Below are 19,337 nucleotides of genomic sequence, written 5' to 3' on the forward strand. Positions count from 1 at the left end.
CGGTGGGGTCAAGCTCGCCAGGAGAGACATTACACACAAGTTAATCTGGATTCCGGCCCATTCAGGCATAGAAGGCAACGAAAGGGCAGACAGCCTTGCTCGAGACCCCGCCGCGGTGGCTCAGTGGTTAGGGCGCTCGACTACTGATCCGGAGTTCCCGGGTTCGAACCCGACCGCGGCGGCTGCGTTTTTATGGAGGAAAAACGCTAAGGCGCCCGTGTGCTGTGCGATGTCAGTGCACGTTAAAGATCCCCAGGTGGTCGAAATTATTCAGGAGCCCTCCACTACGGACCTTTTTGTTCCTCTCTTCTTTCACTCTCTCCTTTATCCCTTCCCTTACGGCGCGGTTCAGGTGTCCAACGATATATGAGACAGATACTGCGCCATTTCCTTTCCACCAAAAACCAATTATTATTATTATTATTATTATTATTGCTCGAGAAACCACGTTCCGAGTCGGGCAGACGCATGCCCCGGAGTATCGCCCACACGCGTGTGATGGAGGATATACAGACATCCTAAACCTACACAAGGGGACGACAGCTAAATACCCTCCACCGCATAAAGCCCTGACGAAAGAGGAAGCAACGTTTTGGCGCAGACTGCAAACAAACTCCTTCCCAAATTTACACATCCTAAACAAAATGTACCCGACGCAGTACAGAGATACCTGCCCCTGGTGCGGGGCCACACCCACACTCTACCACATCACATGGGAATGTAAACGCAACCAAACATTCCGCCAACACAATAACCCGAGTGCGGAGCAATGGGAAAGTCGGCTCACCAGCCGCGAGCTCACGGCCCAAAGGGCTTTAGTGCAGCACGCAAGAGAGGTAGCTAGGCTCAGTGGAGCCCTGGAATAGGGGCCCAACCTTGCTTAAGAGGAGGCCTCAAGACGCCAGCGCAGTGAACACGACGGAGGCCTCGACACGCCAAGCCCTTGAAAGCACCCATATAAAGTTTTTTTTTCTCTCTCTCTCTTTAGCACTATAGCGTTGCACGTTGTTTCCGTCGCCTTGCCCTCTCTAACTCGAGCTTTTGCTATTTTGTCGGACATTTAGAGGAACCGATTTCATGATCATTAGATTTGCGTAGGCCGCATTTGAATTTCGTCTCGCCCGATTCTGCCACGCAGTCTGGGTTAACCGTAGAAGTGCACCGGTCTAGGTTTGTACATGCTCTTGGAATTCTGCTTTTTTTTTACATCCGCGCGCGGTGAAAAGAACGCGTTTGCACGAGAAGCGTTCGCACGTGACGAAGAAGCAGCTGCCTTCCTACAGCGCCGGTCACAGACCTCGATCCTCCGGCCATGGATATCACGAAGACGTCGAAAGAATCCAGAACCTCCAAGAAGGCGAAGAAGAAAGGAGCCCAACATTCGGTAGACACGGAACGGGAGAAGGACTCGTCCAGATCATCGCGCAAGAAGCGAAAGAGCGGCGCCGAGAGATCACCCGAACGCGACAGCGGCGCAAGAACCCAAGAACTCGACGATGAAAGCAAACAGGCTTCTGGCCAGGCAGGCACGCATGAAGCCCTCGTCGACGCACCGACAATTAAAGCAGCAGATGTCCCTGGTACCACCGGATCCGATCAGCAGCCAACGTTGTCCTACCTCCCGACTGCTAAGTGCGGCGACGTCACCGCGAGCCGACTGCAACCTCAAGGCCTCACCGAGACAGACGGTACCAATATGCCACCTTCGAGCGAGGGCCAAGCGCTGCTTCCAACAGCAAGCGACGACTTAGCTGCTGCACCAAGCGGCGCTCCTCCAGACCTCACCACCGTTCCAGCTGAGCAAGTCCAGAGCGCTGACACAGAACCGCGTCACACGACGCGCAGCATACGCAAAGCGACTCGAGTCAAACCCGGCGTCGAGGCTGAGGAGACGACCAAGCCAAGCTGCCCTGCAGAGCAGCCTAACGCGAGGTCCCAGCGCGCGCAGGCGCAGCCCACCGTGGAGCGAACTGAAGATGGGAAGAAGCCTTCGGCTTTTCGAATCATGGTAAGCAACGCCCACCGCAAAATGAAGCATAGGCTTTTATGAGTTATCATCAGTGATGACGTGTCTATAGGGCTGTGCTTCTTGCTCCACGAATCCCATTGTACCTAACACGGCGCAATGTTGAGAGGCTGTTCAATTTCAAACGGGAGAGGTTTTATATTTTGATAAGTTAAAGGGCAATGATGTTCATGAGCTCACAAAATTTTGCAGTAAAACTTTGCACCTTATCATTTGATCAAGGAGAGTTGCGGGGCACCATGATGTTTTAATGAGCCTATTATAACATGACCTATTATCATTTTGAATGGCAGTGCGTAGGCCCCAACTTTGCTTCTACTTTTCTTATTTTGTTGTTTCCCGCCCTTGCCGCATGCTGCCAGCAGAATGTGAGCTGAAGCTGCGTATTTCCAAAATCGGCTGCTCTTGTCCTGCAGTCTTGCTTTCCTGTATTGTGGCATGTTTTAATATTTTTGTGGAGGATATAACTCAGATTTGCAACTACTGAGAAAACTTTCGACAAAAATGGCGTTACGTGATTAAACGCACATTGCACACAGGAAAGCAAAGTCGGCAGAGACACGTAATACTGCTTACGGCGCAAGCCCTCCCGCTCACTTTGTGAACGCTGTCATTGCGCGCTGCCGCGAGATGTAGCCAGGTGTCACGCAGCTGGCAATTCTACCTCTGCATGGCTCTACATAGCCGCCGCTGCAACCTTTCTGATCTGCGCGCTGTCCCGGATTGAGGGTATGATGCGACGGCTAATGGGTTAATGGCCGTATATGCAGAGTTGGTCTTCCTGTACCTAACATTCATAGGCCAGTCGTTAATTTAACTGCCACCTGTCAGGCTTCGTGTGGACAGCCTGCATGTGCCACAAGCGTTTGGCAGCGGTGATAGCCTACTGGTATTTGAAGCTCATCGGTTCGCACCGCACGGGTTCAACTCTCAGTCGTGGATAATCACGTGATTTCTTTTTCTTCCTCTTTCTGTATGCTCCCTAGGTGCACATAAAATATACGATTTTGCTCGCCTCTGAACCTCCAGATTAATGCTTTCGCATTAAGAGGAAATATATGCGTTGAATGCACGAAACTAAAAAACATTGCGTACCCATACTGCATGCAAAGCTCGGCGCTAGAAGTGCGTAGACAGTGGGGGCATGAAAAGAAACAGCGCCGGATTGGCTTTTAGTGCACAGTCCATCACTCAAATAGACTAAACGATTGCCTAGCTGTAAACATAACTTTCTTAGCCTTCATTGCAAGGATGAGCAACACGGTGATTTGACTCTGTCGGTCCTGTGCAATTTGAGTCCTTCACCCTGTAGAGTGGCGCAAATTGCGAACTTTTGAGTTTTAGCGTTCAATTAAATTTGGCTGCGTTTCTAGTAAGCAGTGTCGTTCATATGTAGTGAACGACATGCTGAGATGGTGCAAGGATCAAAATACGCAGACGAGATGGTGCAGGGATCAAAATACGCAGACGGTTTGCATATTCATGTCCTGTTTTGTACCACCTTCCCCTTGTTGTCAGTCGCCTGGAGAATTATAAAGTATTCGATATGACTCAGGTTTCTTAAAGTCTCAAATAAGGATGAAGTAACAAATTCGTGACTCTTAAAACTAAATTCGCCTGAATTTGATTTTTTTGCTCCTCTCCGCCCCTTTTTCATATGCGTTCTATTAAAATGTTCCGCTCTCCCCACAACTTTAGGCAAAGGCACATCTCGTTTGGGCCGATACCTTTTGCTGGCCAGGTGGACATTGAGAATGAAGCAGGAGTGTACCAAATAATTTATTACGTTATATTGCTTCAAGTGCATTCTCACGTATCGCACACACAAAATGCTTGAGAACGAGATAGCGGAAACCTAATTCTTCCTGCTGTGGCGCGCCCTTTCAGAGCCCTGACGTCCCCAAGGGGAGCACTTGCATCAAATGTTGCGCCGGGACATCGTGCGTATTACTAGCCGTCATCGTGGCGGTGCTTCTGGCACTTCAAGCCCCCTCCCGTGAACGTCACTACGAGACCTGCGACACGCTGGCATGCGCCGCCTACTCGAAGCGGCTCCTAGAGACCATCAACTCCTCAGTGAAGCCTTGCGATAGCTTCACTCATTACGTGTGCGATGGCTGGAATAGTCGCTACGAGGCAAGCGTAAATGACGTTGCCCTGCTGTCCGCGCTCACTCGAATGTACCATATCGTTCGAGATATGAACGTACCCAAAAGTGGGCAAAATGAGATGGAACGCGCCGCAGCTTTCTACCTCAGTTGCGAATGCGTTGGGAAAGGCCGCTGCAACGAACTACTAAACGTTGCACTGGCTCTGGAAGCAGCGAATGTCGTGTGGCCCCACAAGGCGCAGCGTCCCGATCTTCTACGCACCCTGCTGCACGTGTCGATCCAACTTCGTTGGGCAGGAATCCTTGCTTTCGAGGTAGAAGCTACTGGGCCAAAAAGATACGTGCTGCTGCGACTACCGCAAGAGTTCTACATACTGGGCCGGAGGGCAAAGGAGCAACTCCGGTCCCCTGGAAGCAGGCAACATTATTTCGAGGTACTGAAAACAAGCCTCAAGGCCGCTAGCAGCGCTGCAGTTCACGGCGACTCGGTGACATTTGAAGAAACACGAAATATTGAACTAAAGATATGGGACGTCCTTTGGAATAGAGCTACCGTACACCCGACGTTCATTATGAAAGACGGGCTTTTCTACAATTTCGTCCCAAACCTCACGTTGGAGCGGTGGAAACTAGCTTTGCGAGACTATGGTGTGGCACTGCGCGACAATGAACGTGTCGTGTTCGTCAGCGATTCCATTCCTTTTCTTCACGCCTTCTTCAATATGTGGAAGAAATACGGGGAGGAAAAGATGCACCTTCTGCTGTCTTGGTGTACGGTTCAGGTGGCGGTGTGGTTTGCTAACCAGGAGCTGCTAATCAACTTCTACGGCACCGAGCAGAAGGTGGAGATCATGCACCGGGCGTTCTGCTTCAGCAAAACCTTCGTCGTGACCGGCGACGCCCTGCTTCACAGGTGGGTTTGGTTCCTGATAGTTTTTTTCTGATAGTTCAGCTCTGATAGTTTGGTTCCTGACAGCAGCAATAGTTATCTGCTTGTGTCTATTAGTTTTGTCCTCGTCTTCCACAGGAAGAATACTGTTGTACTGATGAAACTGTAAAATTGTTTACTTTTTTGCTGATATATTTCGGTCGGCATATGATGTGTAGCCATCTGGAATAAAGAAGAAAAAATTTGCTGCCGCGCTATCTGGGTGGCATAGCCCGGTCAGGCACTTTCCGTTCCTTTTGCTATGCCTGCAACGCCAATTTGTATGAAACTATCTCAAATAAAAGAGAATGAAAGTAAAATAAAAATAACAGCAGCTTGTCCCTTCCCCTTTCCCTCTCTCCGCTTTTATCTGCGCTATGTGTCACGGCGAACTGTCAAGAATCAACTTCCGTTGTGTCCTCAGGCGTGTGTACAGGTCCGCTTTGCGCCAAAGCAGTGTGGTCATGACGACTTATGAAATGAAACCTAAACAGCTGTCTGCTCCTGAACCTCAGAGACGTTCAGGTTCATTTTAACATTACACCATGAGATGAAATTAACACATAACACACATTTTCAGGTTAAGCGACGCCGCACTTCCAGCGGGTATTAGGCCACAAGCAAGGGCACTGATCTTGGACGTTCGCCAGTCTCTGCATAGCCGGCTTCTTCGCTGGAAGTTTTATGATGAGAACGTTACAGTGGTCCACGACTGGAACTCCACATCTGTGGCGCTGCTGTACTTCGAGAAACCGGGAGAAGTGGACTCCGACGACAAGTCAGGTATGCACGTGCGGACATGCACCCGGATAAAGGCTTTTCCGAAAGCAGTTTCCACTAGTCATTCAGGTTCCTTGCAGGCAATAAATTTGAAGTATATGTCACAGAAAATGAATCAAACTTTAAACCCCAACGTTCTGGTTTTCTCTGAAAGCCGGATGGCTATTTAATTTGTTCGTTCCGAAATCCGGTGACACTATAAATGCACGGAAATATGCCGCCGCATTTCGCTTAGTTGTGCTGAACAGAAGTTCATTTTTTTAGGGGAGAAACAGCGCAATGAAACACGGACACACGAAGTCCTTGACTGTCCTTGACACAGATGTTCCTTGACTGTCGTTAAGCACATGATGACATTCATTGAAAATCATTTAATCGATCATAACGAACGCGGCAGAGTTGTTGTCTGGCTGGTTGGCTTGGTACTTGTAATGTCATCAGGTACTGCCGTACTTGTAATGAAATCCTTTCTGAAAAAGAATGTGCACAATCGCGTCAGTGATACGTCCCCCGGCTTTACACAGAAGCGAGTCGCCCTTATTAAAATCTGTCTTGTAGGGTATGATGGTGTTATCACGTTTACCAGGCGTAATGTGGCTGTATCCGCCGCGCATGCACCTTCATGTCGTATATTTAGAGGTGTCAGCTTCTGAATTCAGCTTCTGTTAGTCTACAACTTCTGTTAGTCTACAACTCCACACTCATAATTAGTGACATGCTGCTCTCTTGTCTGCTTTCTGTACTTGAATACGATGTGCTGTGGAATGTAATTGGAATTCCTCTCTTTTCCGAAATTTTAATTTGCCAACAGGCATTGAAACCAGGGCGCACAAGATGTTTTTTTTATTGTGGTGCTGATAACGGTTATTTTCATTGTGCAACTATAATATCGCTCAAAGATAACCGAGTAGAAAGAAAAAGAAAAACAGCCATATGTCACCGGTGCAATCCGAACCCACGACCTCCGAATTTCGCGTCCGGAGATCAACCAACAGAACTACGTAGGCGGCGGTCCAATCTTTTTTGCTTTCGGGTGTATTTAAGTTCTGCGTGCAGCCTAACCATGAGAGTGTTTACTGGCACTCCCCTCGTCAATAGCGGCGGACGTAGTACGCACTGTATTACCGTGACTGACGTAGAACGTGGTTGAATGTGGAGCGTGGAAGGTGTGTGAGAACTTTCTGTCACGTACCAGGCGACAATCTGCCTCTGTTGTGGCAGCGACACAAGTTTTAGTGGGAGGGCTTTCAAGCTCTCGCAAGGAAGAAAAGAAGACAGTAAATAAAGAGAAAGAAAAAAATTAATGTGGATTAGCCCCAGCTAGTCCAAGATATACAAAGCGAATGCGAGAATAAAGTCTTCACGGACCCACGGAGCCGTTTGTGGGTTGTGCGCCTTTCCATTCGGGAAAATGAACGGTAATTGCAAATTTGTCAACGCCAATGAACTCTATGAACGCCGTCGGCTCACTTGTTTTTTTGTTTTTGAGGAAAGGAAATGGCACAGTAACCGCCTGACATCTCTGTGGACACCCGAACCGCGCCGTAAAGGAATGGATAAAGGAGGGAGAAAAAGAGGAAAGAGAAAAGTGAAACTTGAAAGAAGGATTTTGAGGAAAGGCCCGGCGCTGCTCAGCGGCGGAACGCCTGTGACTCGGTGCTACTAGTGGCGCATGCGCAGTAGTCACTAGGGAGCGATTAGAGAGAGAAATAATAATAATAATTGGTTTTGGGGGAAAGGAAATGGCGCAGTATCTGTCTCATATATCGTTGGACACCTGAACCGCGCCGTAAGGGAAGGGATAAAGGAGGGAGTGAAAGAAGAAAGGAAGAAGAGGTGCCGTAGTGGAGGGCTCCGGAATAATTTCGACCACCTGGGGATCTTTAACGTGCACTGACATCGCACAGCACACGGGCGCCTTAGCGTTTTTCCTCCATAAAAACGCAGCCGCCGTGATCGGGTTCGAACCCGGGAACTCCGGATCAGTAGTCGAGCGCCCTAACCACTGAGCCACCGCGGCGGGGAGAGAGAAAATTGGTAGTGGCTTAGCTCGGCTATGCCAGGAAATACGTAGCGATAGGTAAGGCATAGCATGGTTAGCCTTGGGTAACCTTGGTTGTAAGTCCGGGTTAGTCTGGTTGTCTAGCTATGTCAACTGTAGTCGCGGCGCACGCGAGCTCTCCTTTTTAATCCTCCGACATGTTAACAGGCATGCGACTCCGGAAGCGAGCGGAAGCGAGCGCAACGACGAGGAACGCGGTGTGTCCTCATACCAAACGGGGACGGCGGTGAGCCGCGCGGTGTGACGTCATTCCAGATGGCGCGGCGAGCGCGCAAAGCTCAGAACCGTTTCGCATATCTCGATGGACACCCGAACCGCGCCGTAAAGGAAGGTATAAAGGAAGGAGGGAAAGAAGGAAGAGAAAACTGAAAATTGAAATTTGCAGTTGAGCCCCGCCGTGGTGGCTCAGTGGTTAGGGCGCTCGACTACTGAATCGGAGTTCCCGGGTTCTAACCCGACCGCGGCGGCTGCGTTTTTATGGAGGAAAAACGCTAAGGCGCCCGTGTGCTGTACGATGTCAGCGCACGTTAAAGATCCCCAGGTGGTCGAAATTATTCCGGAGCCCTCCACTACGGCACCTCTCTCTTCCTTTCTCCTTTCACTCCCTCCTTTACCCTTCCCTTACGGCGCGGTTCAGGTGTCCAACGATATATGTGACAGATACTGCGCCATTTCCTTTCCCCCCAAAACCAATTATTATTATTATTAATTTAGTTGAAAATTTAAAGTTGCAAGTTGCACTGACTTCGCACAGCACACGGGCGCCTTAGCGTTTTTCCTCCATAAAAACGCAGCCGCGGCTGTCAGTGCACGTTAAAGATCCCCCGGTGGTCGAAATTATTCCGGAGCCCTCCACTACCGCACCTCATTCTTCCTTTCTTCTTTCACGCCCTCCCTTATCCCTTTCTTACGGCGCGGTTCAGGTGTCCAACGATACACGAGATAGGTACTGCGCCATTTCCTTTCCCCCAAAAACAATTATTATTATTATTAAGGAAAGGCGCAGCGCTGCGCAGCGGCGGAACACCTGTGGCTCGGTGCTACTAGTGGCGCATGCGCAGTTGTGACTAGGGAGCGAGAGAGAGAAATGCTTCGTGTGTCGTCACTGCTCCTCGCGTATTTGCCGCATGGCTCTCCAGGAATCACGCGAAACTGCTCAACCTGCGGCCAGCAAGGCTTTCGCTTTAAAAATGAGCAAGACAGGATAAATATCGTGCGAAACATTGTTTATCGATACTGCGCGACGCAGAATAATGAGAGTAACGAGTGGAATAAGCTCTAGGGTGTTGAATACGACTTTTGAAGGATATATAATGGTTAAAAAGACCGTTCATGATAGGGGTACGATTGTTTGGTTTCGGGGGCGTGGATGTAAGAGTACTAGGTTTTTCGTTAAGATCCTATTGAGGATGTGAAAATATGATTTCGAAAAGCACTCACATAGCGGTGAATAACCTTTTGGAATGTGAATGTTTTTCTAAAGCGTCCACCGTCCACCCTCGCAGATGTAATTTTCATTGGTCATGACGTCACTGCTTCAGGATTATGTTTTGCGACATGGTACATAGAGGGCTACACTGAGCCCGGTTACTCCGACAAAGATAACTGTGTAGGTGTTGGCGCTATGCAGTGCAAGCAAGAGATTTCACGAGCGCACGTGGCTCGAATTTATACCGCTTCCGGTGCGGGAATGCAGAAGCCACGGACGTCCACCAGGAAGGCTTAGTGGACATGGGCGAGTCGCTGGTGGCAAACTGGCAACTCGCCGCTCGAGCTTCGTTCCTGAACCCGTCTTCCCGGCGTCTGTCCAAGGTCATCCAGGAGCTGGGACTGTACGTACTCCACGCCGATACGGAGGAGCCCGACGTGTCCCTGCTGCCGTACGCCTTCAGCTTCCCATACTTCGATCATGGAGCCACTGACGCGCTCAACTACGCCGGGATAGGCAGTCGCATGGCGGAAGCGCTTAGCCAGCTCTTCTTCTCGGCCTACTTTACGTCTCCGGAGGCATCAGCCGCCTTCAAGAACCAATTTTATTGCATGATGAACGGCACATCCAGTAAGGTGAGACCAGAGCCAAGCTCTTCATAGTTGTTAGCAAACTGTGTAAATGTGAGTCACCCTGCATGAGTGATCCCACGTGTGTTATCGGGCTGCTTGTAGAGGTTATTGCTCTGCACTTTGCTAGGGGCAAAAGGACTCAACAAAGAGAACCACTACGCCCTGTCAGCTGGTTCAGTTTTCCTAAACATGACCGTCTGTATAGGGTCCCGCTGGAGTCACATGAACGAAAACACAAGTGATACGCAAGAAACAACAAATGTAGGGGGCGGCGTCCCATGTAGTTGCAGTCTTCCTTTCATGAGTCTTTCACAAACTCATGCTTGTGCGAAAGAGGCGCACTACCACGCTTAAGGAACTGTACTGCTTCCTTGGTAAAGGCAGTGACGGGGCACCACCATATTCACCATGTAGGGCAGATCTGACGTAAACTTCCGTAGCATCGCTATTTTAATTGATAGTTACATCTTGCAAAAATGGTCGTTTTCGTGAGCTATGAAAGCAATGACTGCAGCTTGCAGAATGCACGGAGAGGTTTCCTGGCAATATGTAATGCGGCATGCTTTTCTCTGCTTGCGCTCTCTGTCGGCAACGCAGCGTCCCGTTTCCTGTGAGCTATCTATAGCACCTGCCAGCGGTATATCACAGATAATTTCTTTCTTGAATTACTTGCTCTTGATTTTATGCTGAGTCAAAAACTGCCGCTGAGGTTAAAAATCTGCATGTATTAAGCTAGAGCCAAAACCGATCATGAAAAATGGTCGCCATGGTGTGTGTCGTGATGAAAACTCCGCTAGCAAGGAGTTGGAGAACGTTTTTGGATGGGTGATATTTCCCTATTCTTTTTCTCAGCATTGTCAGAATTCCAATACTGTTGCGTCTAATGCAGTTTACAGTTTCTGCAATGATGCCTTCTCTATTGTCATGCATCAGAATCACTTGACCTTCACTCATGACGCAGTCATTGCATGGCCCCTGTGAGGCTGCGGTTACCGCCGCAGCCTGAAGAAACAAAGCATCTGTGTTTGGGTTGGGGGAGGTTGGAATCTCTCTCGGGTATGTAGTTTTTTTTTTACTGTTGCTGCGAGGAACGAAGAAATGCTTCCGTTCTTTCAACCTCTATAACAGCTATTCACTGTAAAAACTGACGAGCTATCACCCATTTTGACGCGACGAATCTGCGACAGCCAGCGTGTCAACCGTCTCGCCTCTGTCTGCGGTTCAAGTTTTCTGGGGCAATTCGGTCGGCCCCTTGTTTCGAGAGTTCCCCGCGTATGCCGGTTCTCTGATTTGGTCATTTTTGCGGTCGGGAGTGCAGCCGCGCAGGAGTCTTGCGGCGAGAAGGCAGATGTAGCCTTTCGAGTATTTTAGATTTGCTCGTTTCGAGTCACTGAAGGCTGCGCGAGTAGAGCTGTTTGCGAATACCAGCGATGTCACTGTCTCTTCCGCTGCGGTGTCGGCGGAGATAAAGGTAGACTGCGGCGTGGTTGCAAAGACTGCGCAGGCTGTTGCATCTTGCCTCGCCGCGTCCACGCATCTTGCGTGTTCGTCGGCATGATAGAAAGCATCCAGTGTCCGGGCTTTGTACTGACGGCGCGTTTCCTGTTGGCTAGGGAGCATGTTCTTGGGCAGCAGTTTGACAGCGAGGCGGCTCTGTACGCCTGTGGGGTTGTGGGCGGTGGGATGGGGATCGCCAATTGGGTTGACGTTTAGCCGGTCAATGGTGAGATGCCCGTTTGCTTCTGGAGAGGTGACGAATTTTGGCGGTCTTATGTGCCTCTATAACTTCTGCAAGAGTGTTGTAAAGTTAGAGGAGGTGTTGTGTGCTGGCATATTCAGACACCCTTGGGACACCTTGTACACCGAGCGGACAATGTTTTTTACTGCCTCGTCATCTTATCGCGGTAATGATAGTAAGGGTAAGAGCATACTATCCTTATGATGAGAAATGCCTGTGTTAGCCGGCAGAGGTCGTCCTCCTTTATTCCTCTACTGTATGGGACGGATAAGGCCGATTAATGGGTGAACTGTAGTACCAGCATGCCCAGGACCGAATGGTCTGGACGGAAGGTATGGGGTGTGTGTCGATGTGGAGCGTGATGACCTCGTGTGCTTCGGGGGTGGGTCGGCGCACTCTCTGGTCACGGATGAAAAGCACTTCCGATTTTGGGGACCATGTGCGGCCGTTCGCCTGTACGAAGGTGTGGACGGTGTCAGTGGATCTCTGGAGGGAGCTCTGGATCTTCCCGTCTGAGCCAGAGTTGGTCCAGAGTGTGATATCGTCAGCTCAAAGGGAGTGTTTTCTGTGAGATATAGCGTGCAAAAAAAGGGGGGGGGAGAGACCTCTCATGGTCACGTTAAAGCTTTGTCAAAATGAAGGTGTGTCACACGTTGTCAAGTGCGCTCATAAGTGATCTGCACCGTTACCTCGGCCGTAACATTCCGAGAAGAAGAAAGTTTATTTCTAGGCATACAGGTGCTAGTGGTGGTGGTGGTGGAAAACATTTGTTCAAGGCTATTTACAAGTGAGTTGGAACTCGCCTTAGCGGCCAGCCCCTTACAAATTCTAGGAGAGGTCCCTCGTCCGGTACCCCTGCGGCTTCCGTGCTAGCTCGGGCCTTAGCGACGAGGGCTCTTTGGCTCTGTAACGTAGAGCAGCCGAGCCGGGCAGCCTTCCGGCTCTCTCGGGTAGGTGAGGGGAAAGGGAGGTAAGCAGGGTTAGAGGAGCATGCTTACAGTACCATGTGGTACACGTCCGAGAACGCGCATACACAATGCGGGCACTCTCCGTTAAGGGGCTCTGAAACGCCTTCCGAGGAGAGCACATTAACTCACTTAATCACTGCACTGTGTTGCCATGAAAACCAAAGTCAAATAATACTCTTGTACACGCAGCAGACGAGCCACAATCACGCGTCAAAGTCGGCGAGCCCTTCCCGGCGACTTTTTTAAGCTCGCAACCTCCTCCGTCCCCCGCATATACGTAGACAAGGTCAGAGGTGGCCATTGGTTAGGTTCTTTCAGACGTCAGGCAGCTACCGTGGCCGCGGCCAATAAGTCACTGAGCTCCGGTGGGACAGGAAGCTCCGCTTCCAGAGAGGGGGTCGGCGAAGGAGCGCCTACCTTCCAGCGTGCAAAAAGTGACAAGAGAGGGAAATGCGCGAAGACGGTGAAATTAAAATTTTAACTACAGATAACAGCTTCTACAAAGCGATTTTAAAAAATCCTTCCTGGACACTATTCGTGAAGTGGCGTGCTTCAATGCTGCAACTTTGTCAGAGCCCCCTTCACAGCCCCTTTAAAAGCCGAATTAAAATATTGCAGCACTGCCGGGCACAGTACCGTCTTGGTATATGAGCGAAGCAGGCAACGCTCCTCGCTTTCAGATAGCCCTTTTGCAAGAAGATGGAAGCGGCTATGCTGTGTTTGATAAAATTGGATTTCTTTGTAAGTAATAGCCGGATTAGGTTCAGATACCTCAGGCGGCGATTGTCGAGATGATGCCCGGTGGTTGAGCACAAGGGCTGAGGCGTCTGCAGCCTCGTTTTCCTCTAGTCCCGCATGTGCTGGGGTCCAGATGACGACACGTGTGTCCGGGCGATCCCGGTACACGAATCTGTGTAAAATTTTGGCGGCGCGTTGAAATGTGCATCCTTGTAGATTTACACAGGCTTCCCGGGAGTCAGTAATGATAACCCGGGAATCTGGCTCAGCAGCGGCGAGTGCTATGGCGACCTCCTCCGCATGTATATTGTTTTTGGCACGGAAAGTGAGCCCGTGAACGTACGTGTTTTTATGGATTACTGCGGTCGTATACCATCCCCCGTGGTGTGGGCTAGCAGCATCCGTGTAGAAGACTCCGTAGCGAGAGCCATAGCGGTCGTTAAAGTCCGTCGCGCACGCGGTTCCACGGCCCTCGTGAGACTCCTTTGTCATGTCAGAGGTTGGACATGCAGCGCGTGGCGCCAGTCCTCTGAAACTTTGGTCCTTTACTCTGCATGCACGTTGCAGGCAATGTCCAGGCGGTTGAGGAGGCTTTTGCCGGCTGAGGACTTGTTCAACCGCAAGCATTGGTTGTTTAAGTGCGCCTCACGTAGCTACGCAAACGTGTTGGTCATCCGGAGATCGATAAGCCGTCGTTATTGGGAGGTCGAGGGCGCGCTTATATATTTTGCGAAGGATCACCTCTAGGGCGCTCTCTTCACATACAGTAAATGAGCCTCGGGCGAAAAGCTACGAAGGTAGCTTGAGAGATGCTCGAGGCCCGGAGAAGGCAGTGCAGCAGACCCTGTGCACATTCAAGACAAATATACATATAGAGAAATTATGTAGTATGGTAAACAGCAAAAACAGGGGAAATACTTTCGCTCATGAAACAAACTAGAATGAAGACAGTATTAATGGTAGCAACGTGGCTAAACTTAAAAACACACCTAGACAAAGAACAGAGAATGTGCCGCATTGATTAAATATAACTTAGTGTTTAATAGGGGCGGTAAAGATGTGTGGGTTGTTTATGCTCTGATAATTTTGTGTGCATAGTAAAACGAAACGAAGGCTCTGATTTCCGTATAACTTTCTCGCTCCAGGAACATCCCATATTTGCTTGCTTCTGGTATGAAAGCGTTTTTCATATGGCTTCTTCAGGAAGTCGGATGAGCATTGTGGTGAAAATCTAAGGCAGTTTAACAAGCGACACTCAAACGTGCTATGCACCGGGTGAATCCTATATGGTGGAAATAAAGCTTCATCAATGTCTCCGGCTTGAATGTTCCCTCTCGCAGATGGACCAGAAATCATACGGGCCTTACCTGGAGCCCCTCTCTCTGAAGACTGCTCTGTATGCGTACCGAGCGCGCAACACCGGGACGGACGTCCGTGTCCGCGGCCTCGAATTCCTGACCCCAGAGCAGCTCTTCTTCGTCGCCGCGTGTTACGTGCGCTGCGTGAGGCCCAGCGGACCTCCGGGCGTTGCGGACGGGCAGTGCGACAAGGCGTTTCAGCACGTTGCCGAGTTTGCCGATGCGTTCCAATGCCCGCCAGGAACGCGCATGAACCCCTCGCACCGGTGCGAACTTTTGTGACTCCTTGCTGTGGATTTTTGACTGTCGAGTTGTGGAGATTTGAATGAACTCGAAAAACAGAGTTTACAGAATGTTTGTTAAAATGCCCGAGCCTAGTTACTAGTTCCTAGCAGGGAATTTGTGGAAGGAACTAAATAGTGTAACTGTTACCATTAAAGACTTTTTACGTCGATATGTCTAATAGTAATCGCCGGCGTACTGTTCTATGGAAGCATGCCTTGGATGCTATAAATTTTAACTATAGTCATTGATGTGGAGGAGGAAGAGGATAAACAATTTTATTTAATAGTAAAGATAAGAACATTCCAGGGAAGGCTTCTCAGTTGAAAAGCCCTCTGGCCTCCCCTCCAGCCTTGCCGCGGTCAATTCGTCTGGCTGTTGTGGCCAGATGGGCGGTCTCGAAGTTGGCTGGAGTGTGTGAATGGGCGGTATACGGATGAGATATGGGCATGCCCAGATCTAGTGATATATGGTACAGTATGAAGGGAAGTGGGCGGGGTGGAACAAGTGAGCAAACTGATTGGATAGGAATGTGTTCATTTGAAGTTGTCGCCAATGTATGCTCTGAAAGTTGTATAGTGTGGAGTGGGCTCGTTTTTGGTCTGAGTATGTTTGCGGGTTGGGGAGGCCATCCACATGCGCCCGGACGCGAAGTTCGCGGGCAAACGCATGAACGCACTCATCCGGGTACGCTCTCAACTAATGGCGATTTGATGCTGTACTAATGGTAGCATAGATAGGTGGCCTGCAGATCAAGGAAAGGTGCCTTTACTGAAAAGCTACGCTTGCCTTCTCTTGGAATCGGTTCCATTACCGTTAAGGACCAGCGGTTATCTTCCCTTGTATTACATGCCCTGCCCAAGCCCATTTCTTCCTCTTGATTTGGACTAGGACATCATTTACCCGCGTTTGTTCCCCACCCACTCTGCCCGCTTTCGGTCTCAACGTTAGGATGGTCTTCTCGTGTTGTAAGGGGTGGGTTGCGCGTGCTTTTCTGAAACCTTTGTGGTAGTGTGGGTACATGTTAAGAGGGAGTTGTTTCAGCAGCTGATTCCTTTGTAGGTGAGGAGCGAGGATTGTTAGCTCGGGGGTGGCGGTACTTGGCGGGTTGTAGCCCAGTGTTCTGAGTAAGTGGAGCCCCGTCGGTTTTCTTCCGAGTATACATCGCTGATTGGATAGGTGGGCTTCAATTATTTCTCCTATGTTCGTAAGTAATCCGAGCTTTAGTAGTTTGATGGTGTTACAGCTGTTCGGTGTATTGTGTTTAGTTCCGTCCGTTGCGCTTTGTTAAGGTTGTAATACGGTAGGTGGCATGCAAGTCTACTGGTGATTAGGGCATCAGTGATGCGCAAGTTGCCGTTTTCCTTGAGTCCGTTATGTTTGAATACCCGTCTGATGAATGTGTTATTTGCCTTATTTGAGTCTAGGAGATTTATGGGGTGCGTCGGTTTTGGTGTCTTGCTTTATGTGCAGACCAAATCTGGGTTTTAATGTGGGAATGGATGTGCTGTCAAGGCTTATCTTGATAACAGGTGTTTGAATGGGCAGTTTAATGATAAGCATTTAGGATTTAGTGGGGGTGCAGCTGAGACCAATAAACTGCGTGTATGATCGTATGGTGTTGGTTGCTGTTTGCACAGTGTCCTGTACATGACCTGGTGCTCAAGTGGCGCACCTGAGTGATATCACTGGCATATATTGCGTGGTGGAGATTCGGAATATTTTCCAGTTGTGCAGCCAGCGGACTGATGGCGACGTTAAATAGAAACTGTGATAAAACTGATCATTGTGGAGTGCCGTGGTTGGGTAGATGTACACGGAACACGAAGGCAGCAATTTAACTCTACGACCATCACTTGGTACACCCCCAAATATTGATGCCACAAGGCATGATATCACAATAAAAAATCAATGCCTCTACGAGAATTACGTTGCGCTAAACTGCTGACAGCGAGTACACTAGCGCCAAACCAAAGTAAGTGAAAGAGACGAGTGCTTAATTCATTGCCGGAAATATCGGGCATGAAGACAGGGTTTGTTAAACCTGGCTAATCATGAAGTGTGGCTATTTCATGAAGGCCATATCCATGAGCATTAAGAGCGCCACCTCACGAATCGACCGCGTCGGGGCACTGAGCTCTCCCTTCCGCATAGACCGATTGAGGTAGCGTGGTACACACCTACGTGCGTGCCTCCAGCTATGATGACTAGATCGCCGGAAGCTTCTATGAAGACATGGAATCGCCAGTAAGCAAAAAAAATAGCACACTGCACTGATGGCCTGCTTCAAAGCCAAGGTGAGCAGGAAGTAGGCTGGAGACCAGGCAGTGGGTGACTATGGCATAGGCTCTAGAAAAAGCTGGGGGAGGGGGGGGGGGATTTAGTAGAGTTCCAAGGAGAAATAATTTACTGATCATGAATACCTTCTTCGGCAAACGAGAAAGCAGTAATTGAATGTGGAAAGGCCCCAAAGGAGAGACTAAACATGAAATAACTTCATACCCCAGTGACAACAATGACGTCCAAGAGGACATCCCTGTGATATCTTGACAGGATATGCAGATATCCCTGGCAGATCCAGAAATCTGGGGACATCCCTTACACATCACTTAGGAAAGGGTTTATGTATTCCACGGCGGTCTCTGGTATGTTTTTCGGGATCGACAAGGGACACGTGGCAGCGCAAAAATGGACAACATTCTTATGAAACTAAAACTTCATTGGACAGCTCTGAAAATCACATATGCTGGGAGCCCTCAGCAATAAACCAGTGTTTAAAAATGTAAATGCCGAAAAAATTTGGCACACATCTGGAAATTTTGAATACGCAACATTTTCTAACATCACGTTGGTTACAGCACAAACAATGAAGACTACAAAGAAAACAAATGACAGCGTGCGTCCTGTGCTTTCTTGGCAGTCTTCGTTGCTTGTGCTAGAATGTACTGCGTCACTGACTGGGGGCAAACACTGTCCATGCGCTGATGATCACCATTGTACAAGCACGAGTTGAGCCTACGATACATATGGGGTGCATGCGCCATGAAAATGTGCACTAAAGGTGGCGAAATGTCCAAAATATTATGATGAAGCTCCAGCACATCATCTGGAGAGTCCACATCAGTCTCTGGTCCAAGATGCACGAGAGCTCGCGGTACTACGGCTGCGAGGCGATTCCGAAATGACCACCCACAGAAAGCCAAGGCTGATGAACCCCATTGCTGCGTATAACAGTTGTGACTACACTTTTTAACTAAAGAACGCTACTCTTTTTAACTAACTAAAATCAGGTCTAAATCAGGTTCTAGGTTTATTTTCAACCACTGGCAAGCATCAACAACGGGCCGCAGGAGTGTTGCAACCGTGGAGTGGTGGAGTGTCTCCCCGGGTCAGAGCTTGGGAATGGTAGTGAACGTAGTGGCGCATCCTGGGAACACGTTTGTGTAAATTGACTGAAGTTTGTGTGATCAGGTCCAAAAGCGCGTCCTAAGGCCACTCTTTTTTTTGCTCATGAAATTGTGAGCATCGTTTTATATCTTTTTGAGAAGCGTATGTTATTGTAATGGGTAACTTGATATTATAACATTTTAACTACAGAAAGTACTTAGAAGCAGATATGCCTATATATGTGCAGAGCTACAAGAAAAGTATATGATGTATAAGGGCCCATAATAAGAGCGAACGAGATATCGCCGGATAACCTATCAGGACGCCAACATCATCAGCATAACCTCCACGGGCACTTTGACTGGGAGCTGGTACGACGCCAGCCTGAGCACTTCGAGCGCCACCTCGACGCTGGCTACTGGACCCATGCAACACTTTAGCACTGAACCATGAGCACGAACACCAAACGGTAGTAGTAGACGCTAGTAGTAGTGTTTCTGGGTCGTGTATATTGGTAGTCTGGGTTTTGTGCGCTAGTGTTTACGTCACGTAGGATGCATTAAATGTGCGTTTGAGTGAGTACACCTGTTGCCTAGTCCATTCTTTCAGTCAGAGTGTGCTTTGGGGATCCGTGACAGCCGCCCTCTCGGAGTTGTTCCGTGGTTGCCTGCAGCCATCCACTCGGTGTAGCACCACCAAAATTCCGTGTTGAATGGCCGGTTAAAGCAAACATCGAGTGGCTGCGGCACTAGGCCAGCAGGAATTAGTCAAGAACGTTCGGCAGTCTGCCAGCCGAGTCTTCACAAGAAGGCTTTGTGGCGTAGTAGGCCTCCTGGTCGGTTCTGCCACACTGTTTTCAGTCAGACTATGACCAATTCGTCAGATATCCAACCTTTTTC

The 19,337-nt window shown here is 49.3% G+C and overlaps 1 protein-coding gene across 1 annotated transcript; it reads left to right on the forward strand.

Moving 5' to 3' along the window:
- Positions 1–1,312: 1,312 nt before the first annotated feature.
- On the forward strand, positions 1,313–15,268 carry LOC144111988 (endothelin-converting enzyme 1-like). The gene is made up of 5 exons (XM_077645075.1): positions 1,313–2,008; positions 3,914–5,049; positions 5,645–5,847; positions 9,603–9,970; positions 14,752–15,268. The coding sequence occupies exons 1-5, from the start codon at positions 1,313–1,315 to the stop codon at positions 15,049–15,051; spliced, it is 2,703 nt and encodes a 900-aa protein (XP_077501201.1). The 3' UTR covers positions 15,052–15,268.
- Positions 15,269–19,337: the final 4,069 nt, after the last annotated feature.

The sequence above is a fragment of the Amblyomma americanum genome, unplaced genomic scaffold (assembly GCF_052857255.1).
Source record: "Amblyomma americanum isolate KBUSLIRL-KWMA unplaced genomic scaffold, ASM5285725v1 scaffold_22, whole genome shotgun sequence".
Taxonomy (NCBI): Eukaryota; Metazoa; Arthropoda; class Arachnida; order Ixodida; family Ixodidae; genus Amblyomma; species Amblyomma americanum.

Excerpts from the sequence above, each read along its gene's own strand:
- LOC144111988 (XM_077645075.1), top strand. The coding sequence starts at position 1,313 with ATGGATATCACGAAGACGTCGAAAGAATCCAGAACCTCCAAGAAGGCG. Across the intron at positions 2,009-3,913 it reads CTTCGGCTTTTCGAATCATG|AGCCCTGACGTCCCCAAGGG; the intron begins GTAAGCAACGCC and ends GCGCCCTTTCAG. Across the intron at positions 5,848-9,602 it reads GGACTCCGACGACAAGTCAG|AAGCCACGGACGTCCACCAG; the intron begins GTATGCACGTGC and ends GCGGGAATGCAG.